Source organism: Diaporthe citri (assembly GCF_014595645.1).
Source record: "Diaporthe citri strain NFHF-8-4 chromosome Unknown scaffold_1, whole genome shotgun sequence".
NCBI lineage: Eukaryota > Fungi > Ascomycota > Sordariomycetes > Diaporthales > Diaporthaceae > Diaporthe > Diaporthe citri.
In genome coordinates, this window is record NW_025064846.1 from 1,749,558 (window position 1) to 1,769,971 (window position 20,414).

General features: G+C 55.6%; 7 protein-coding genes across 7 annotated transcripts; 4 read left to right on the forward strand and 3 right to left on the reverse strand.

Moving 5' to 3' along the window:
* Window positions 1-246: 246 nt before the first annotated feature.
* On the forward strand, window positions 247-2,317 carry INS49_000468 (uncharacterized protein; the record flags this gene model as incomplete). The annotated part of the gene is made up of 5 exons (XM_043161306.1): window positions 247-289; window positions 365-512; window positions 590-1,013; window positions 1,085-1,721; window positions 1,872-2,317. The coding sequence occupies 5 exons, from the start codon at window positions 247-249 to the stop codon at window positions 2,315-2,317; spliced, it is 1,698 nt and encodes a 565-aa protein (XP_043029812.1).
* A 749-nt stretch (window positions 2,318-3,066) lies between these two features.
* On the reverse strand, window positions 3,067-6,902 carry INS49_000469 (uncharacterized protein; the record flags this gene model as incomplete). The annotated part of the gene is made up of 3 exons (XM_043161307.1): window positions 3,067-3,309; window positions 3,422-6,360; window positions 6,497-6,902. The coding sequence occupies 3 exons, from the start codon at window positions 6,900-6,902 to the stop codon at window positions 3,067-3,069; spliced, it is 3,588 nt and encodes a 1,195-aa protein (XP_043029813.1).
* Window positions 6,903-8,460: 1,558 nt separating this feature from the next.
* On the reverse strand, window positions 8,461-9,157 carry INS49_000470 (uncharacterized protein; the record flags this gene model as incomplete). Its single annotated transcript, XM_043161308.1, has 2 exons — window positions 8,461-8,905; window positions 8,973-9,157. 2 exons carry the CDS (start codon window positions 9,155-9,157, stop codon window positions 8,461-8,463), a joined length of 630 nt encoding a protein of 209 aa, XP_043029814.1.
* A 2,677-nt stretch (window positions 9,158-11,834) lies between these two features.
* On the forward strand, window positions 11,835-12,911 carry INS49_000471 (uncharacterized protein; the record flags this gene model as incomplete). Its single annotated transcript, XM_043161309.1, has 1 exon — window positions 11,835-12,911. The coding sequence occupies one exon, from the start codon at window positions 11,835-11,837 to the stop codon at window positions 12,909-12,911; it is 1,077 nt and encodes a 358-aa protein (XP_043029815.1).
* A 364-nt stretch (window positions 12,912-13,275) lies between these two features.
* On the reverse strand, window positions 13,276-15,546 carry INS49_000472 (uncharacterized protein; the record flags this gene model as incomplete). Its single annotated transcript, XM_043161310.1, has 3 exons — window positions 13,276-13,547; window positions 13,638-14,106; window positions 14,155-15,546. 3 exons carry the CDS (start codon window positions 15,544-15,546, stop codon window positions 13,276-13,278), a joined length of 2,133 nt encoding a protein of 710 aa, XP_043029816.1.
* A 50-nt stretch (window positions 15,547-15,596) lies between these two features.
* INS49_000473 (uncharacterized protein) lies at window positions 15,597-16,111 on the forward strand (the record flags this gene model as incomplete). The annotated part of the gene is made up of 2 exons (XM_043161311.1): window positions 15,597-15,797; window positions 15,866-16,111. 2 exons carry the CDS (start codon window positions 15,597-15,599, stop codon window positions 16,109-16,111), a joined length of 447 nt encoding a protein of 148 aa, XP_043029817.1.
* Window positions 16,112-17,041: 930 nt separating this feature from the next.
* On the forward strand, window positions 17,042-20,296 carry INS49_000474 (uncharacterized protein; the record flags this gene model as incomplete). Its single annotated transcript, XM_043161312.1, has 1 exon — window positions 17,042-20,296. The coding sequence occupies one exon, from the start codon at window positions 17,042-17,044 to the stop codon at window positions 20,294-20,296; it is 3,255 nt and encodes a 1,084-aa protein (XP_043029818.1).
* Between the last annotated feature and the right edge of the window lie 118 nt (window positions 20,297-20,414).

Consider the following 20,414-nt stretch of genomic DNA (forward strand, 5'->3'; position numbering starts at 1 on the left):
GCTGCAAGAATACTTGAACAAGAAGAACTTAGGAATCTGGAGCTGGGTCACAGGCTCGTTGGGTATCGGTCCAGGAAAAGGGCGAGCAGAAGCGAGGGCGACGCCGCCGACAACAACCCACGGCGTCTTGCGCTGCCGGGACCTACGGAACTCCGACCGCCAATCCCGCCGACCATAATCTTGACCAGGCGCCGCGACAGGCAGCACGCGGCTCATGGTTGAGCCCGGTGGTCCAAGTCACCAAAAATGAATTTAACATATTGCAACACGACGGTGGAGGACATGGAGAGTGAGCCTCTCAAATGATTGCGCGCCGCTGCCCGCGCTGCGCAACTCGAACCCATGCTAATTCCGCCGCTACCAGTCTCCGAGATACCCATGGCCGGCCCCTTCACCTTCCACGAGTTGGCTCTCATGGTCTCTGCCGCAACAGCCCTCCTTTCCATGTTCATCAGTTTCTATTTAATATGGATGCACGCCTTGAACTACACGAAACCAGAGGAGCAGAAGTAGTACGCATCCCCTGTCCCCAACCCCCAAGCTGAAATGGGGATCTTCGCCCGGCTAACCGTGCTGACCACTTCGCCAGTATCATCCGTATCCTCCTCATGATTCCCATATACGCCGCCTCGGCTTTCCTCCAGCTGAGATACTACCACCAGGCCGTCTACTTTGCAGTCATTTCTGACTGCTACGAGGCCTTTGCAATCTCATCGTTCTTTGCATTGCTGTGCCAGTACACGGCCGACCTTCACTCACAGAAACAATTCTTCAGGGAACTGCAACCCGTCAAAGAATGGGTATGGCCGCTCAATTGGTTCAAGAAGTGTTGTGGAGGCGACAGGGGCCCATGGCGCACACCCGTCAGCGGTCTCACCTGGTTCAACATCATTTGGATCGGAATTTACCACTACTGCTTCATACGTGTTGCCATGACCATCACCGCCGTCGTGTCTAACAAATTCGACCGATATTGCGAAAGCTCCAACAGCCCTTACTTCGCGCACATCTGGGTAAGCCGTCCATCTGCCACTGCTGTTGCCGCAGCGTATTCTATCTGGCTAACACGCGCCGTCCGAAATAGTGCGCCAGCATCAACTGTGTCGCCGTCACCATCGCCATGTACTGTGTCATCCAGTTCTACGTACAGCTCAAGACTGAGCTCTCCTCTCACAAGCCTTTCCTCAAGGTCCTGGCTATCAAGGGTGTCATTTTCCTCAGCTTCTGGCAGACAATGGCCATATCTGTCGGGACGGGGGAGTTCGACATCATCTCTCCCACCGCAACACTTGCTTATCCCGACATTGCGGTTGGCATACCTTCCCTGCTACTGTGCGTTGAGATGTTGCTATTTTCCATAATGCACATCTGGGCATACCCCTGGCGACCGTATCGACAGGACGCGCCTCCGATATTCTATCCCTTGCCGAATAAGGAATCGAATGTACCGCCCCTGGAGAATGTGCATATCCCGCCGGCCGGAGGCTCTGTGGGTCTGAAGGCGCTCTGGGATGCCTTGAATCTATGGGACGTCATCAAGGCATTTGGCCGCGGCATGCGTTGGCTGTTTGTCGGGGCTAAGCGGCGCAAGCAGGATGTCAGCTATCGCAAGAACACCGACATAAATATGGATGGTAAGGACACATCATATCCTTTACAGCCATACGATCGGGTGCCTGGCGGAAAGAGCACCGACCACTTGCCCATTGCGACCGAGTTTCGTAAGCAAACCCCAGCAACATGAATTGGCTGCTTTCACCTGAGGCATAATCATGGGGCTGCGAAGATTGATAGCTCAATGACTCAGATTACCCGCCCTCACTCCGTCAGATGTATTGTAATTCAAGGCACTAGGTGCTGACTGCTCCCAGGACGAAGCACATTTGGTATGAATCAACACCCAGGAGGCCAAGGGGTTGTCAGTCCGATCCAGGAGGAGGACCACGAGGAGGGAGCAGGCCTGATCGCCCATGCACAAGGGGATCCGTCGGGTACTTCTCCCCTCGACCCGTATGACATTTACAAACAAGACCAACCTTACGAATCCGATTTAGGATATCGAGGAGCTGCGCGATTCCAGCAGGCGCCCGAATCCTACCAGTCGCAAACAAACCCTTTCCACGACCGACGGCAACCTGTTCAGACTCATGCACTGTCCACAGATGGATATTACCAGGTGCCAAACGCAACAAATCAGCCCATCAGCCCAGACGAGCCGCAGGGTGCGCAGCGTGGGCCTGACAACACACAACAGGTGGTTGGCGCAGCACTATGGGGTGCCAACCCTCATCAGCACCCCAATGGACCCATGATATAAGGCCGGACCTTGTCTCTAGCGGTGGCATATTTCGCTCGTGCATTTGGCGTTGGGTTTTCATTTCGCTCAGGCTGGCAGGCATGGCATGGCATGGCATGGCACACAAATAAAAAGGGAAAGAAAAGAAGAGAAGAGATTTGCATGTTCCGCGGCGATTTTCTCGCCGCGAATCTCATCTCGGCTATGAAAGGTGGCATTGCTATATTTTGAGCAGGCAAAAAGCACACAGGCATTCTCCCAAGGGTTTCAGCGATACCACTTACGTATGTTGTTCTAGTACTGTATCGTTTAGTCAAGGATCATCACGACAGCTTCTCTGCTGGTATGTGAGCGAGATTGAGATGCTCGACCAAATGGCCAGGATTTTTTCACATTGGCAGTCGCGGATGAGTGTGTTTTGCGATTGTCTACAACATCTCGCCAAGTTTGTGTGTGAATGTCGGCCTTGCCTGAATTGGTATGCTAATGCCGGCGAAAGTTGGGACGACTGCGCGGGCGGGCCAAGCCATCGAGGCCGCGTGTTTCCCATTGCGCGAATGTGCCCAATTCATACAGGCAACCCGAGCCGAGCAACTGAAGCGAGACGGCGTCACAGAGTGCGGGTTTTCCGGCAAGGTCTATTATGCACAAAAACAAGGCTATTGGCTTTATTTGTTCAAAGTCAAATCGCAAACGCTATGCTACGCAATGCTCAAACGACAAAAAGAAGGACTTCTCTTCCTCTCTCCCCGGGCTCAACAATTAGTCCATCAGGTGGTGGATGACCCACCAGTGGTGCCGCCGCGACCACTCCCGAACAAGAGGTCGGTTCTCGTCCTCCTCTCCCAAACGACTGTTTGGTCGCTCTTGCGCTTGAAGTACAGGATGCGGTGCTGCGGGATGAACTCCTCGTCCGTCTGCTCCGACTTCCACGTGTCCAGCGCCTTCTCCATCGCGCCGGCGAAGCGGTCCTCGTAGCCGACGATGAAGTCCCCGCTATCCAGAGATGGGTCCTGCGAGGGGGTTTGTGATTAGCTTATTGTGTGTGGTGGTAATGAGTGGTAGTATAGTCATTGGAGTATATCAAAGGAGGGTTCTGTAGGTGAAGAGAGCGTGCAAACTTACCCAACGAAGCCGGTTCAGCACGTCGGACGCTGTCCTGAACTTCCCGGCCCCCTCGGGCTTGGAGACGACGACAGACCGTGGCTGGTTGGTAGTCCTGCCCTTCTTTGATGCGGAGTGGACAGCCTGGTAGTCCTCGTAGACACTAGAGCCCTGTGCCGCTTCATCTTCCTCCTCCTCTTCCTCGTCGGACTCGTCGTCACCGACAGTGTATTCGCCCCATTCGCGGGCGTCTACCTGTAGTGGCTTCAGGGCCGCCCGCCTGATCACGCCGGCTTCCACCCAAGAGGTCCGCTCGTCAAAGTACTTCGGGTCCCCGCGGATCTGCTCCTCGAACTTCCTGAGCACGTCGACCAGCTTCTCCTGCATCTTCTTGTCGTCGGTTGTACTGCCCTCGAGCTTGTCGAGGCCAACCAGGTAGAAGCCCTCGTAGTCGCCTTGCTCGTCTTCAGTCGCACCGGCCGCCGCCGCCTCAACGAAGCGAGCGGGCCAAAACCTGACGTGAAGATCTGGCAGCCGCCTGTTCAGGTCGACCAGCAGTGACACACACCGCGACTCAAGCCAGCCAACGAGACCTCTGCCCTTGGTTAGGGAGCCTCCCCAGAACTGGACGTTGATCTTGATGTAGCTTTTGAACGACTCGAGGAAGTCGGCCGACCCGTCGGTTTCGAGAAACTTTGACCACGTCATTCCTTCTTCCGCGAGCAGCTTGTCTGCCCTCTGGAATTCCTCGGTGATAGTCCTCACTGAAGGCACGGATGCGGCCAAGCAAGTATTCAGGGCCGGCGGTGCGTAGCCTAGAACAGCCAAGGGTTCCCGATCAGTCCGCCTGTAGTTGAGCTGTTTGTGGAAAAAAGGGTCGAAAGCAAGGTCCGCTCGCCAGTCGAAGCTGGCGTAATGGTTGAAGAATGTTGCCAGGAGATCAGACAGCGACACAACAGCGCTATCGTGAGCCAGGAGCTTATACAGACGTGCAAGAAGAATTGTGATCGGGATCCCGCCTAGGTACCCATATTTCAGTGCGTAGATGCCCCTTCTCTTTGCCCACGTCTTGATGAAGCGATGGGCAAGCCGGAACTTGACAATGTCAGGCACCGAACGGCGGACATAGTCGAGGTCACGGATCGGCTTCAGCTTGTTCAGGGTCTGTGCCGACAGCATCCAAGAAGGATCTGAGGCAGGCAGCCTGAGGCAATCGGGCCACTTTGCTGCGACGGCACCAGCAGGGGCGTATTGAAGGTCGATCTTGACACCGTTGATCTCCAGTTCAAGCATTGTACCAGTGTGAGCCTTTACACGGCGCATAACCCTTACGCCCTTGTCGGAAGCCTTGCGCAGCCGCTGAGCGGCGAGGGAGAAGAAAGTCGACGAGCTGAATGGGCCTACACAGAGACAGTCTATGTCGGAGGAAGCCGTCCACACGCCCAGTCCATACGAACCCACAGGGACGAGAATCAGGGGCGTGCTTGATCGTCCAGTGTCGGTTATCCCAGGGGAGGGTATCCCACCGGTCGGCGTCGAGGATTCAAGTATGGTCTCGCGGAGCAGCTTGAAAGCTGCGGCGTGCTCATGAACTTCCTCTTCCGACGGGATAGCTTGCACTTGCTTAAGCAGTTCCGGTAAATTGTACCCCTTCTCCGACAAGTGTCTGGACTGCTTCAGCTGGACAGGCGTGATATGGGCTGCCGCACCGGAGGCCGCCTGGCTCTCTGCCTCGGGGCCAATTCTCAGAACAGCTCGCACACCCCAATGGTCGCTCGCAAATTTGCCAGTTTCCTCAGTAACGAAGCCGAACTTGTTGAAATTCAGAGTCTTGAGATATTCTTCTGCTCTGATAAGAATCCTGTCGTATCGCTGAGGGCGCATATTGAAGCCACTGCCGACGATCTCTGCCGTGAGGGCATTAGTAGTCGGGTCGTAAGTTGCTCCTTGTTCGCCCTCAAAGGCTCCATCCAGATCACCGTCAGATTCTGCTGCGTTCTCGAGCTGCGCCTCCGTCCAGGTATCGACGAAACCACTCTCGACAAGTGTTTTCTCAATATTCTGGAGGTGTGCGATCGACTGAGACGTCACGGCCTTCTTCTCAAGAGCCTGGTTGACGGTATACGAAGATGTTGTGATGTTGAAGTCTCCGGTCAAAAGTGTGGGGTGCTCTGGGTACTTGTCGTCCAAATGTTTCAGAATGGTCTCGATTTCCGTCTTCTTGGCCGCAATCGAGCCGTCCTTGAGACCATGCGTGAGGTGCACAGCAGCCAGGATCAGTGGCTTAAAATCTGCGTCGTCCCATTGTCCGAAGGCTGGGAACTGGACCAGGATAGCGCCCTTGTGCTCGCGATGGAACGGCACATGCTCCCAGGTAAAGGCATGCTTGCTGAAGACCACAATGTTGTTGTGACTTGGAAGCGGCTGGACGCCCTCCTGATCTGAGGGGCCCCAGCTACAGAAGGTGAGCAAATCCTGTATGTCGGATTCTCGTAGAAGAAACACGAGAAAGTCATCCGTGACCTCTTCCAGGACGAGCACGTCGGCCCTTGCGCTGTCGGCCAGGATATTCTTGACAATCAAAGGGTAACGCGCCTGCGAAGGTGGGAACTCAAACTCGGCAAGCACGTTGTACGTCGATACAGCCAATGTCGACACTTCGTCAGATGAATATATCGAATAGTCACTCCGAGAGGATTGGCCCCACAGACCATCCCCAAGGTATGAGTATGGGATTCCGTTATTTTCAACTGCTGTTGGTGGCTGATCGAAGAATGGCCTGGGTGGGTCAAATCTGGAAATGTCGCCGTCTTCCAGGGAAACTGTTGCCCAGGTCTTCATTTCTGAGCCTCCATTTGGGGACTTTTCTCGGACGAGAATATGTAGTTGATCTACAGACCACTCGACCTTGGGAAGCCAGCGTGCCTTCTGAAGGAGGAATTGGTGCCAGGACGCATTCACTACCAGCCCGCAAGTCAGTGATTTCTCCAGACTATAACCCGCATTCTATCACCACTGATCGAGAATCTAAAAAGCGACCCCCTCTGTATGCGTCTGCCATCCACTAGGTGACAATTCTTTCCGGGACGGACTTACTATCTTCGCTCTGACCGATAGTCATATGCATGCGATACTCTCCATCATCATACTGTCCCACAGCCCCCAGGATGGCGGCCCGCAGATCCTTCAGCTGGCCGTCGTCCTCGCCGTGTACATAGATAGTGTTGTCGTGCCTGTGCTGGAAAACGCCGGCCGAGTCAAGACACACGTTGAAGGGTTTCCGCTCTTGGTGGGCTGCTGCTGAACGTGCTGCCTCCGCCGCCCGCGGTAGGGCGTCAACCTGAACAAAGGGGTAAACGAGATTGATGTGTGGAGGCCATTTTCCGTATGCCTTGTCGTAGTGAGACCTCAGTTGGTCGACCTTGCCCCACTGGCTCCTTGGTGGTATGATACATAAGGCGGTGTCACGAGATGTCAACGACAGCTTCGTGGGAGTCGCCATGACAGCCTTAGGACCTCGGATTTTTTTTTGATTTTTTTTAATTTTTTTTTTAATTTTTTTTTTAATTTTTTTTTTATTTTTTTTTTAAAAAAAAGAATTGAAATAAGGTAGGGTTGGTGGGTGTTGAACTTTCGGTGGTATTTTTTCAGATAGTCGTTGGTCTTGTAAGTGAACGGCTCTTTGGCTATCGCCTGATGGGACACTGTGTTGCGTTCCGCGTTCCTATAATGAATGGCCTTTGGCGGAAAGAGTGATCCTCGAGCTTTGACAGGCCATCAAACAACTCCGATTCAAGAACGTTATATGCAATTGAGCATGCGGATCTCTCAAATGCATCCAGGGTAGCAGCTTGTTACGGGGGCCCACCGAGGCAGTGGAAGACCAGATAGAACAAGGGGCGGTGCGATGGGATGACTCTACGGGGAAACAGATTGGGGTCGAATTCAGAGGCTGAGTCCAGCTCTGATCCTACCTGGCCTGCCCCGACGTGGCCTACCTGGTCCTAATTGCCATCAAGCTATTGCGTAAAGGCCGGCAAGTTTCCACCTGACTGCGAGACGGGGAAAACGAGGCATGGAGTCAGATTCCGAAAATGCTCGCCGACGTGAGTCACTTGGTAGGAGCGTCCCATTGTAGTTGTGGAGGTAGACCGTGTGCGTGCAGAACCTCAATCACAGAACCTTGCGGTAACGAATTGGCTTTTCAACATCTCGAAGTCTCTCGAGGCTTTTCTTTCCGTATCAATGCAATTGCTCATCCTCTTCTGTTTCCCACTGAGACAGAAACTTGAGCGACTGAACATGTAAACTAAGGGAAGAGGTTTTGTCACTCTGTAGCGTACCAAGCAGGGAGGGTAGCATTCCTGGAGCGGGCAACGGAACGGTCTGCACGTGCAGCCGGTGCTGCTCAATTGAATTTCCTGGGCACCTGGCTGCTAGTCTCGAGCAAACCCTTCCCACACAAAACAACTTGCCACACTGCATTGAGCACTGCAACTGATCTCTCCACCCAACACATCTGGCCCAAGATCATGAACCAACGACACGCTGTTGTAATTGGTTGCTCAGCTATGTGGAAAATGCTCTTCTGTTCATCATCCCAAGCCATCCAGGTCCACGGATTGTTTCTAGGTGGTGTACGTGGTGGTGGAGGCGACGACCAAGCCAAATGACCGTCGTCGCCTCTGCAGAAGGTAGGTAACCAATGCTCAAACTAATGTGTGAAGAACCACAGCACAACATCTCAATAGAGCGACTCTCTCCAATGTACAACCATCAAGCCCAAAGCAGACACCAACTCCCTGCGACATCACACGACAGCGCAATGCTTCCCAGCCAACCGATCCCTCCCAAAACTCCTGCGAGCCGACCGAAGTGACCGACTCGAAATAGACAGAAAAAGGTATTAACACGCCAACGAGTCGATGTCGTGGAGATGTCGGGTGAAGTGAACAAGTAAGAGTAGGGAAAGCTCCAAACGGGGTCACCGACGTGATCAGCCAGAGAAGCCAGTCGAGTGTGATCCCCCATCCGCGTCCCGAATCGCTCCGAGTCGAAGTCTACACCAGCTCGAACCCATCCTCGTCCATCTCAGGCATATCGTCGTCCGCGGACTTCGATCCGTTGGTCACGCCCCGGCGTAGGTTGCGACGCGCCTTGCGGCCCTTGAGGGCATCACCGTTGGCGTCCAGGATCTCGTACTCCTTCTCTACGAAGCGCTCCGTCTCGCGGCCGCCCTTCTTGACGAATATATCGAGGGTCAACGGCCTGCCGGGCGAGTCCTGACGGTCGAAACTGTACAGGATATTGTCCGCGGCCGAATTCTGGCGGCGCACGGGGCTGGGCAGGTAGTCCAGGACAGACCGCGACGTGAAGGCCGCCTCCTCGATCTCTTCTTGTGCAGACACCTTGGAGCGCACGCGCTTAGAGGGAATGTCCCTCAGACGGCCTGTTGTGCGGGTGTACTTGTTGATGTTTCCCTTGTCCTTGTCCTCCTTGCCAAACCTGCCTCATGGTTAGGGCGCGTCAAGACACAAGCATGTGGTGAGGTCAAGGTCAAGGGCAAGCTTACTGGTCACTCCACTTTCCAAGTGGTCGAGCCTTGATGTTTTCGTTGTCTGGTTCCGGCGCGCTCGCGCTCCACCACGACGGAGAAGCCGTGGTTCCGAAGGACCACTTCACGGTGGCGTCCTTTCCGCGCTTGTACTCTTGGTTTGCGCTGCGAAGGTCACGCTCGTACTGTACGGAAGCCGCCATGATGTCGGGATTGCAGGAACAGGATATGTTGAGCTTAAGTGAAGATGAGGTGGGAAGATGTTGGTTACACGTTGCGTATACAGCGGAATGGGACTGGATACAGGAAGAGGTAGGACTCGTAGGTGGGTAATATGGATTGCGGAAGAGTGGAAAGTCCAGCGAGATCTGGGATCTTCTGGAAGGAAAAGGGGCCGGTTGAAGGTGAGGCAGGCAATCAGTCAGACGGTGAGCGGGCTGCTACCTGCTGATCACTCGGGAAAGAGGCAAGGGCCGTCCAGTTGACCGTGCTTTGTTCGAGGGTGGCTCTTGCGGGACCTGTGTGGTCTGGCACCGGAGCAGGTAGGTAATACTGGGCAGTCTAAAGCTCTCAAGAAAGCGAGAGGCTGTTTCCGCCGGGGTGACTCAGAGACAAAGAGGCACGATAATGCAGCCAGATAGGCACGGTACAAAGGCTCGGCGTGATGACGGAAGACGTAGGCAGAAGCTCTTGGGGTGACGCAAGAGGCTGGGAGGGGGACAAAACAGCCAGAATAAATCCAACAGTGTTGTTCTTTGAAGTGTGTAGTGTTTTGTTTGTGTTATGAAGCATGGGCAGCAATCCCGGGGGGGACGAGATCGGGGGCAGCGCGTAGGCCCAAGTATACGTGCGCCAGGGGGAAGGCGTTCTCGGCCCTGTCTGCTGGGAAGGCTACCACACGTTAGCTTATCGTGGTCGGGATCACGGACCCAAGGTCGCTGATAAAGCTTCGGCGTTGGGTGGGAGGGTGACATGGTTGTGTCCACTTCCCGATGAGGACGAGTGAGACCGGATGACTGGGAGGTGTTGGGGAGCAGCAAGTCACTCCGCACCACAGCCACGCGCGCGCAGTACCTGCGGCTCCTTCTGGCAATGACAGCACAACCTCGGGAGCTCGCCTCAGATTCGGTCATCCCACGCTTCCTGCTGCAGCTGACCTCTCAAGCGTCTCCGTCTGGGCCTGTTACTCCGTCACGGTCTTCCAGGGACGGCTTCCCGTGGCTGCACTATCGCTATCATTGGGCCTCCCTCAGCTTGGCCTCCTGCGCAAGTCTAGTCGCATCGCATCGCATCGCAGGGCATGGCATGCTGGCAGGGCATGGCGGGGCATGGCAGCGCATGGCAGCGCATGGCAGGGCAGGACAGGGTGGGAACAAGGTGGGAACAAGGTGGCAGTGACGCTTCCTCTCTCATAGATGATGGAATGGCGAAGGGCCAAACAGGTACTCGCCCCCGGCCAGCCGGGTGCCAGGCTTGGCCGCTAGCTGGGCCTGCAGGCTGTTTCAACCTGTGCCAACGGCCTGAGCAATGCGATGTGTTTATTTTCAGCTCCCATGTTGATGGCGGGTTGGAACAGGATTTCCATCAGACCGTGCAGCCAGGCAGCGCAGCGTGCCGGCAACAACAAAGAAAGCTCGGCTGTCTGTCTCCACGGGACCCTGAGGATCAGAATGTCAGCTGTATTGGCCGGGCGCCTCGGAGCTGAGGTGGAGCGCCCTGCACCGGCGCCGTCGTCAAATCACAATCGCCATCGGCAGCCGTGCAAAAGCGGGTGGTGATTCAGAAACGCATGCAATTCTCCATCGTGTCATGCAGCTACGCAGCACAGTGCCTGGGAGCTGACTGCATGAAACCGACTCACCCGAGGCCCCCCGCATGTGGAATAATACCTCAGTGCACACATTCCGCGGTAGAGAGTGCGGCCTGGGCATATCGGGGCCCGTGCCAGGCCTCTTTGACTCCGTACCAGCTCGATGGCGACTGCCGGAAAAGGGTCATTCAGCTGGCAGATGGTCGATGAAGTGATCCAGACGGCGTGGGATAGACCAGCGCCATCAGTCAGGCCAGAAGGAGCGCAACTGTGCGGCACCTCGACATCATCCTTGGCGCCTCTGGAACCGAGTGCGAGATGTCGCCTAGGGCCCGTCCTTGAGACGGGTTGCAGCTCTGTTGCAAGGCCAAGACAACGTCATTCCGGAGTTTCTGTCGCAAACGAGGAGGGCCTGGACTCTGTCAACCAGAAACGGTGCTTCAGATCCAACCAGGCCAGAACGGACTTGACATGAATCGAATCGGGAGAAGTCGATTACCGTACAACGTGGCTCCATACGCAATGAGTGTCCGCCCTGCATTTGAGCTGTCTGCAGGTCTTATCCGTCCTCACGTTCACCCTGCGATGTGATGTGATGCGCGTGCGCGCGACGGCTGTGACCATGTGAAAGCGCCCTGCCAAAGGGGAAAGGCTACATCGGGCAAGCCGGCGGCAGGATGCTGCTGCGTGCTGCTTCCCCTGGCCCCGAGATGATGTCATCTCTCTTATCAGCTGTTATCGAGATTCCACCAGCCTGCGCTCTTGCATGCTGGCGTGTGGGGGCCATTCGCGGCTGGCCGTCACTAATCGCCCCCCTGCTTTGGGAGTATGCACAGACCAGGCAATACCTGCACCTGCGTACCCGTTGAGGGCGGCCTTGTCATCGCGACCGCCGATCTGGATTGGTAGCTCGGCCGTAAGGCTGAACAACTCGATCAAATTTCAGACGAGGCGGCGATAGCTGCCACACATTTGTGTAGCCTCGCAATAAACATACCAGTTGATAGACGGCAAGACTCAACACGCAGGGCTGCTCTCCACCCCACATTACCTCCGTTTCATCGTCCACGATGCCCTCCGACCTCTCCTCCTACCTTGCCACACACTACCTCACCCCCGACACCAAACCCTCCTCCAAGAAGCGCAAGCGCAAGCACGACAAATCCTCCGGCGGAGGGCTCCTCATCCAAGACGACGACGACAAAGGCTGGGGCAGTTCCAGCAAGTCAAGGCACGGAGGTCGTGACGGAGAAGATGGGGACAACGCCCCGGTGACGGTGGGCCAGGTCAAGGACGTCCGCAAGACCACAAAGGCAAACTGGAAATCTTTAGGGGGTGGCAGCGGGCCAACATCGAAAGAGGACAAGGATGCCGCGGCAGCAGCAGACGCAATCCTCGCCTCCGCCGCCGCAGAGACAGCCGCGGCGCGGGCGGCCGAGGACGACGCTCCGACAATGGTAGACGACCAGACACCCGCGGCGCGCATGGCAGACGGAACCCACGCAGGGCTGCAGTCGGCGGCGGCGGTGACGGCGCAGATCGAGCGGCGGCAGCAGGAGGAGCGGGACCAGTTCGAGGCGGAGCGGCGGGCGGGGCTGGTGCGGCACGGCGAGGAGGAGACGTACTACCGGGACGCGACGGGGCGGCGCGTCGACGTGAGCATGAAGCGGGCGGAGGCGCGGCGCGCTGCGCAGGAGGCCGAGGACAAGGAGAGGGCCGCCAAGGAGGCGCTCAAGGGCGACGTGCAGGCCGAGGAGGCCCGCCGCCGCCGGGAGATGCTCGAGGACGCCAAGACGATGAGTCTCGCGCGGACGGCCGACGACGAGGACATGAACAAGGCCATGAAGGAGGAGAGGCGGTGGAACGACCCCATGGCGCGGTTCCTGGGCGAGGCGGACGGGGCCGCCGGGGGTGGAGCGGTCGCGTCCGGAGGCACCCGGGGTGGTGCGGCTGCAAAGGCAGGCGGTGGCGCGAGCAGACGGCCTTTATACAAGGGCCCATCGCCGCCAAATCGGTATGGCATAAAACCGGGTTACAGGTGGGATGGCGTCGACAGGAGTAACGGCTTCGAGGCGGAGAGGTTCAAGGCCATCAACCGGCGGGAAAGGAACAAAGGCTTAGAGTACTCATGGCAGATGGATGAATGAGCGAGCAGGCAGGGGGCTTGTGAAGTCCGCAGGTCTAGTAAATGAGACACAAGAACAGAATGTCTTTTGAGGCAGCTAATTATCCTCGAGAACATTATGCTTCCAACTACACTGGCTGTGCGGTGAGGGAGGCCCAAGGCATTGCCAGATCGAGCAAGGGTCACACACAGCCTCTTCGAAGTTTGATGTCTTGCCCGTCTAGGAGCTTATGGCATCGGGAAGATACGTCTATAAGAAAAAAAGAGCATTCTTGCCAGCCTACCCTGGTCAAGGTCACTGGATGAGCGAGCAACTATTCTCTATTGCTGAATCGCTATGGCATTTCCCAACCCTACCAGACCGGTGCAGCGAGTCCAACGTCCCATCAAGATGGAGGCAGATATGTTCGTCCCTGAGGAGTGATTTGCAAGAGCTTGTTAGGCCCCCACTTAGCGACCTGCTTGACGTACGATATCCAAGTCGACCTAGGGGTCTGATTCTGACCGTCGCCAATGCGATTGCCGAACTGTGTGAGCAACTTGCCTATGGGCACACCCGGTGGCTGCTGACTCAGGATGGCCGACGCAACGTCACTCACACTGACAGGTCCCTGGGGCTGGGAGAAGTCGAAAACACGACGAGTGGGCGATTGAGAACCTGGGCACCGTACACGTTAGCAATGCTGCGATAAGATTCCTGTGCGCAACACCGAGTTGCGAAATAGCGGCGTGGCGTGGAGACACATACCTGAAGGAGTCTGACCCGCAGCTGGGGCAGGACTGCCGGCTCGAGAGCCTGTGGGAGTGCCCTTGCCATGAGTACCGCTCACCACCGTGACCTTGTGGCCCTTCTTCTTTGCACGACCAGCATCCGACATCTCTCCACCGGTAGCCTCACCATCGCTCATGGCACCTGCGGCAAGCTTGGCGCGTTGCGAACTAGGCAAAGGAGTCGACGAACGACTGCCCTGAACAGAACCCGTCGCCTGCTTCTTGGCCCTCTTTCGGGAGGACTCATTCCCACTGGACTCCATTTCGGAGAGGTTTGGAGAGCCAGGACGCTTGAGGCTCTTGCCCTTCTTGCCATCAGGAAGTGACTTCGGCTTACCCAAGGCAGGGCCTGCTCCCTTGGCAGTGCTTCCGGATGCCGCGTCTGCGGCCGCCTTCTCGCCATCTTCCTGCTTAACCTCCTTTTCTTCGTCGGAATCGTCCTCAGACTAGGAGCTAGTTAGTTTGGCTCTCAATCATGGCACTGGTGATCTTACCGAGGAAAGCAGGTTGTCCGAATCCTCTCTGTCCTGCTTGTAGAGCATGTTCTTGTCGATTTTGATGAGATTCTTCTCAATGCCCTTGCCATGAATCCTTCTGGCCTCCTCTTCCATCAATTCTCGTCTCAGCTCTGCCTCAAGAGCCTGCTCATCGGCTGTTCCAAAGAGGTTTGCACCTAGCTGCTCACGACGGACTCGCTCCCGAGATTCCTTGACATCTTCGTCGTTATCCGGCTCCATGTTTGGATTCTCGTCGTCATCCTGGAACTCGTCCCCTGACATGTCGAGGTCGTCATGTTCCTGCTTTTCGGACCGCGCAGCTGCCCTAAAGGTATCGCTCTCCGTCTTGACCTTTGCCCTTCCCGTCAACGCGTTCCTCGTAGCCGCCATCTCCTCCTTCAGCTTGTCCCTCTCACCATCTCTCATAGCCCAACGGCCTTGGACCACCTTTTTGCCCATCAACTTCTCGGCTTCCTCGATTGAGTAGGTCTTGAAGGGTGGCTTGTGGGTGAACTTGTAGAATTTCTCCAGTGGTATCAACCGCCACTTGTCGTTCTCATATTGCAAGGCCGCCATGCTCTCAGAAAGTGCGGCCGTGTAAGCGCCCACATAAGTGCTCTTACCATCGGCGTCTTCCAGAACCCAGGGCAGTGATTCCTCATAGCGGATCGTTGACTCTTTCTTGTGCGCGTCGCTCCTCTTGGCATAGAAGGTCTGGGTGCTAGTCTTCTCCTGCTTCTGAGGCTGTTTCTTGGAAACGATATCCTTGGCGGCGACAGGCGCAATCTGAGCTTGATCGCTCGCTCGTTGAGCCTCCTTCTCGAGCTTGGCCTTTTCAAGGCGCTCGGCTTCGACCGGGTCCACTGGTGTTGGGCTTGGGCTTCCTTCCTTGTTGGCCTGCGTGACGTTCAGGCTGCGAGCATCCTTCCGATGGAGAGTGACTGGACGCGCGAACTCGGAATCGTTCATGATGTCAGTGACACCACCGCCGCGAGCCTTGGCAAAACGCATGATGTGAGAGCGCAGCCCTTCTTTGATATCCTTCTTGGTGATGTACACGGGGTACTCCTTAAAATCCGGGGCCGCTGGAGGGGGGTCCCACCAGCCACCGTTCTGACGACGGCGCTGCTTCCATTCCTCCTGGGTCTTCTGGTCGACCTTGGGAGCCTGGACACCGAGGAGGTTGGGCTGGGTGTGAAATGACCGGGCCGGGTTCGGCTTGGAAGAGCTTGCATTTGCCTTTGGTTTGGGTGGTGGAGGCTTAGGTATGGGCTTCTTGCGGGCGACCAGTGGATCAGCATTCTTCTTCTTGCGACGCAGCGGCGGTGCGCCGGGGGGCGGCGGGTTGGCGCCGTTGGGATTGGGCACGCCGTTTGGGGGTGCGCTCATGGTGATAGATTGACCAGACCGCAAGGTTCGATTGAGTCGAAGGGCTGGCAATGAGGTTTACTGGAGCTGGCGCGACATCGAGGAAGGGCGCAAAGGGTGCGTGCGGCGTGGACGTGTCGGGGTGGGTGCAGGTCCGAGGCGACGCTCCTGGCGGCGCTCGCAAGGGGACAAACAAGAACTGCGTGCGGCAAAGTGTTTATGCCTCAGCCGTAAATGTTGATGCTTTGCTGTACCTTGTTAACGACTTTTGTGTTAGCAGGGCCTGTCGTCGTTGTTGTGTTGTGCTGTGTTGTGTTGTGAGTCTGAGAAAGGTCGCCAGTCGGCAGTGACGGTGACAAAGAAGGAGCTCCGCAGCAGCGCAGGTTTGGGAAGGCTGACGGATCCGTCTGTTTGGGCGGAATTGGAAGCACTGTACAGTAACTGCCAGAACGTGGTTACATGGGTACGTACCTTCCAGGCTGCCAAAATCTACCCCGGTACCTCTAGGGAAAGTGGCACTCCATTCACCGATACCACTATGGGCGAGGTCGAGTGGATTAACGGGGATCTTGCGATGCAGAAATAGACACCTCTTTCCAATGCTCTATTCTTGACCTGGACTGCAATCTGCCTGCACGTCTCTTCTCGTGGGCATTGTGCTGGGACCGTCCCCGAACGGCGGCTAACTGGACCTACTGTGTGCACCGTGGGCGCCTGGCTGCCTGGATGTAGGTACCTACCTAGGTCCACACTGGCCACAGCTTCGCGGCTGGCAGCGCCAATTAGCCTTGAGCCCCACACCAGTCGGCTGATTGACCCAGTGGGGTATTGGAATCATCGTCAGACAGTAAACAAACGCAAGACTGGGTCAACGACATACTTCATCGTCAGGCTCCGTGCTCTGATCTCAACATCATTGGCCTATCATGGCAGATGATGTTCCTCCTGAAAACGCCAGCCTCGAACAAATCGCCCAGGCCTTCGACACTTTGAAGGCCCAAGTCCCACGCGTAGGGAACCAACATATTGCGCAGCAGAACCAACACATCATCAATCAACTCAATCAGATTGTAGAATCACAGGATCAGATCCGAGGAACACTACAACAACATTCAGCACTCCTACTGCAGATTCAAGCTCGCCTCGTATCTGCAGAAAACGATACAATTCGGATCAAGAACTCACAAAGACAAGTTTCAGATCCCAGGGCTGCTCTCCTCCCCCTCAAAAATCCACAGACTGGACAGTTTATACATGACTGCCCAGATACAGTCGCACAGATAAATCGGCTCAATTCGGATCAAGCGACTTCGCTGCTCGAGCAACTCCAAGTGCCTGTACCAGCTGCATTGCACGGCAAGAGAGAAGCCGTCCGGGTTCAGTTTTTTTGACGAGATCGGCCTCCAGTACCACACACTCTCAGTGTGGCCCTCTCACAACCCAGCCTCAATCCCTCTCCCTTCCGGTCAGGCCAACTTCAGAGATCGTCCATCCACTTGATCTTAGTCACACCATCATGGCCGCCATGCAAGGCTCGAGCCAACAAGACAATGTGCCGCTTGAGACCCGCATGCGCAACCTCATCCTAAACAACTCGAGCCAGGCTCAGGCTCAGAGTGCGGCTGCCGACGTCCCACGATCGTCCTCACAGCCCTTGATCCCTTCCGTCACGGATTCATCCGCAAGCGGCCCTAAAGAGGACACCCAAGGACAGCCCAAACCAACACAGAAGCCCAATCGCAAGCGCATGAATCAGGCCCAACGACGCCAGATGTCGTCTCAGCTGTCGGTTGATATTGACCCTCGCGCCACCGGGCCGCAACCCAGCCATTCTCGTGGGCAGTCGGCTGGGAACTTTCAACGCCATAATAACATCAACCAGCAGGGCCGGAACCATCGCTCTCAGTCTGCGGCATTTCAGTCCCCGTATGTAAACGCCAGTCACACGAGACACCAACCCTCACCGTCGCTTCCGGCTTTCGCGCCTCAGCCTACCCTTTTTGACTGGAGACAACCTGGCGGAGCTTCGAATGGCTTCAACGGGGCCCAGCCCGCTTTCTCACGCCCTAACCACGCCTCCAGGAACTCAACCAATCAGTTTGGCTCATCCTACAGCGCTCGACCTTACTTCCCTCGGGCGGAGGATCTTGGGCCTCAGGTCGCCCTGTTGGAACAGCTGTCTGGGGATATTCTCGCCAACGCCGAGATAGCACTTGAGCAAATCCGGGAGAAGGAGAACTTCCGTGTGCTCATCGAGGATGCTTGCCGTGTCGCAATAGACAGGCACGAGAAGATCGTCAACGGTCAGGCTAACTTTCCCCCCATGTCAGTTCAGCTGCGATGTTTCGGCAGCTTATCATCTGGGTTTGCTACCAAGTCTTCGGACATGGACCTCGGTCTCCTCTCACCGTGCTCGCAAACCCAGCCAGACAATCCTGAATCCCAAATCCCTCGGATTATCGAGAAGACATTTCTTGAAATGGGCCTAGGCGCCCGTCTTTTAAGTAAGACCAGAGTTCCCATCATCAAAGTCTGTCAGAAGCCCACAGAAAAGCTCTACTCGGATCTTCTGGAGGAACGTGAGAAGTGGGAGAAGGGAGTTGTGGAGGATCACGAATTGGAAGATGAGGAAGTAGAGCACAGACTGGCTCCGAATCCTGACGGACAGAGTCACCAGACTGGAAAGGCCAGCGCCGATGACCATGCTCCGATGGCTGATAACAGCAAAATCAACAGCAACACTGCTACTACCAGCAATGATGAGCACGGCATCGATCAGTACCAACCGCTGCTTGACGACCTGAAGCAGGGTGCCAAGTCTCTGCCCAATTATTATGGCGCCGCGAAGAAGACTTTGCGGAAATTGGGCGGCAAAGATATCACCAATTCCACGGCAGCGAATTTCGGTGAGGAGGATTTTCGTATCCTCAACGATGTGTGCAAGGCATTCGTTCACGGTCTGGCGGACGACACTTTGAGAACTCGCCTCGAGGGCTATACATCTCTTGCTTTTGATGAACAAGCTGCTGTGCCAAACAATCGTTCCATCTTTGGAGTGATGGCGCAGATTGAAGGAGAAAAACTTGTCATGGCATGTGAGTCTCGCACAATTTTGGAGAGAAATGACCACTTTGAGCATCTGGCAAGGAACCGCGTTGTTCACTGGAAGGAGCTGCAAAACAGGCCAAATTTCGGCTTAGACCCCCTCGGTTACAACAAGGACTTACTATCAGCGACCGAGTATCTGAAAAAGATACCTTCGATTAGTCTGCTGCTTCTTGAGCAAGGACAGTACGAGTCTGCCGCCTCTTACCATAACAGGACTCTCAGGCTCTTGACGGACTTGGGCGGCAATGATCTGCCATCCACTCAGTCACCAGTTCTGCCTATCATTTTGAGGCAGTACAGTCACGGCATCTATGATTTCGGCATTCGAGCACAAGTCTCAGACTGGTTGAAATTCAACCCTTCAACGACCCTGAGAGCCCTCGCAAGACGACACAAATCCCTGCAGCTGGCCCGAGAATTCGAAAGAGCCTTGGAAAAGGGATTGTACTCCACTGAAGTCGCCAAAGACATCCAGGTCTATATTGGACTACTTCGGGGTCCGATGACACGCAATGCCCCGGAAGATGTCCATTATGACTCCATCTTGTCGATAGCACCAGAGCAATGGGCACTCGTAGCACGGATGCGCGAAATCCCAGACCCATCCCGTATGTCACCAAACCTGCCTCGAGACCCGTACAGGGACAAGCTTGAATTCCCAAATTCAGGTATTGGCGTTCAATGTGACATCAACTTCTCTGCCCAGCTCGCCATCCACAACACGCACCTGCTCCGCTGCTATTCTCTTACGGATCCTCGTGTCAGACCACTCGTTCTGTTCGTCAAACACTGGGCCAAGGTTAGAGGAATCAACACGTCTTACCGTGGCACACTCTCCAGTTATGGGTATGTACTCATGGTGCTTCACTACTTGATCAATGTTGCTCAGCCGTCCGTATGCCCGAATCTTCAAGTGATGGCCCCGCCGGTGGACCCGCATCTCCGTCCCGAACAAGTCGAGAACATGACTATCTGTCAAGGCAGATACGTTTGGTTCTGGAAAAATGAGGACGAGATAAAAGCCGCAGCCAAACAGGGCGGCTTGACACAAAACAGAGATTCCATCGGTCACCTTCTCCGCGGGTTCTTCGAATATTACGCTCAGGGCAACATGATGAGCACGGGACATATGCGAGGTTTTGACTGGGGCAGGGACGTGATCAGCCTTCGAACACCTGGCGGGATTCTTAGCAAGCAGACTAAAGGTTGGACTGGTGCCAAGACAGTTCTTGAAGTTCAGTCAGCAGACAAGCCTCCAGCTGTCGAACCAGATATGCCCCAGGCGAATCCCGCCCCTGAACCCCAAGTGCAAAGCGGCAGCAGTTTGACCGCAATACCACAGTTGCAACAATCTCAAGATCCGGCCGCAGCGCCCAGGGCGCCTCAGGACCGGAGCAAGCACGAAGTGAAGGAGGTCCGCCATCGCTACCTGTTCGCCATCGAGGACCCATTTGAGTTGGACCACAACGTCGCCCGCACCGTCACTCACAATGGAATTGTGTCGATCCGTGATGAGTTCCGCAGAGCATGGCGGATCATCAGAAACGCCGGTAAACATCCAAACCAGGAGAATCTCCTGCAGGATGCCTCGCTCGATGTAAAAGCTGAGCACGCTTCTTTCGCGGAGCTCATTGATGAGATTCACGGACATCAGTCTGCTTGAATGACTCGGATTTCTGTGTGGAAAGGGCGGTCCTATCGAGTTACAGGCATTGGCGGGTTCCAAAAAGAAAAGGGAAAGGGTGTAAAAGTATGATGTCTCAATGTCACGGCACGCTTTG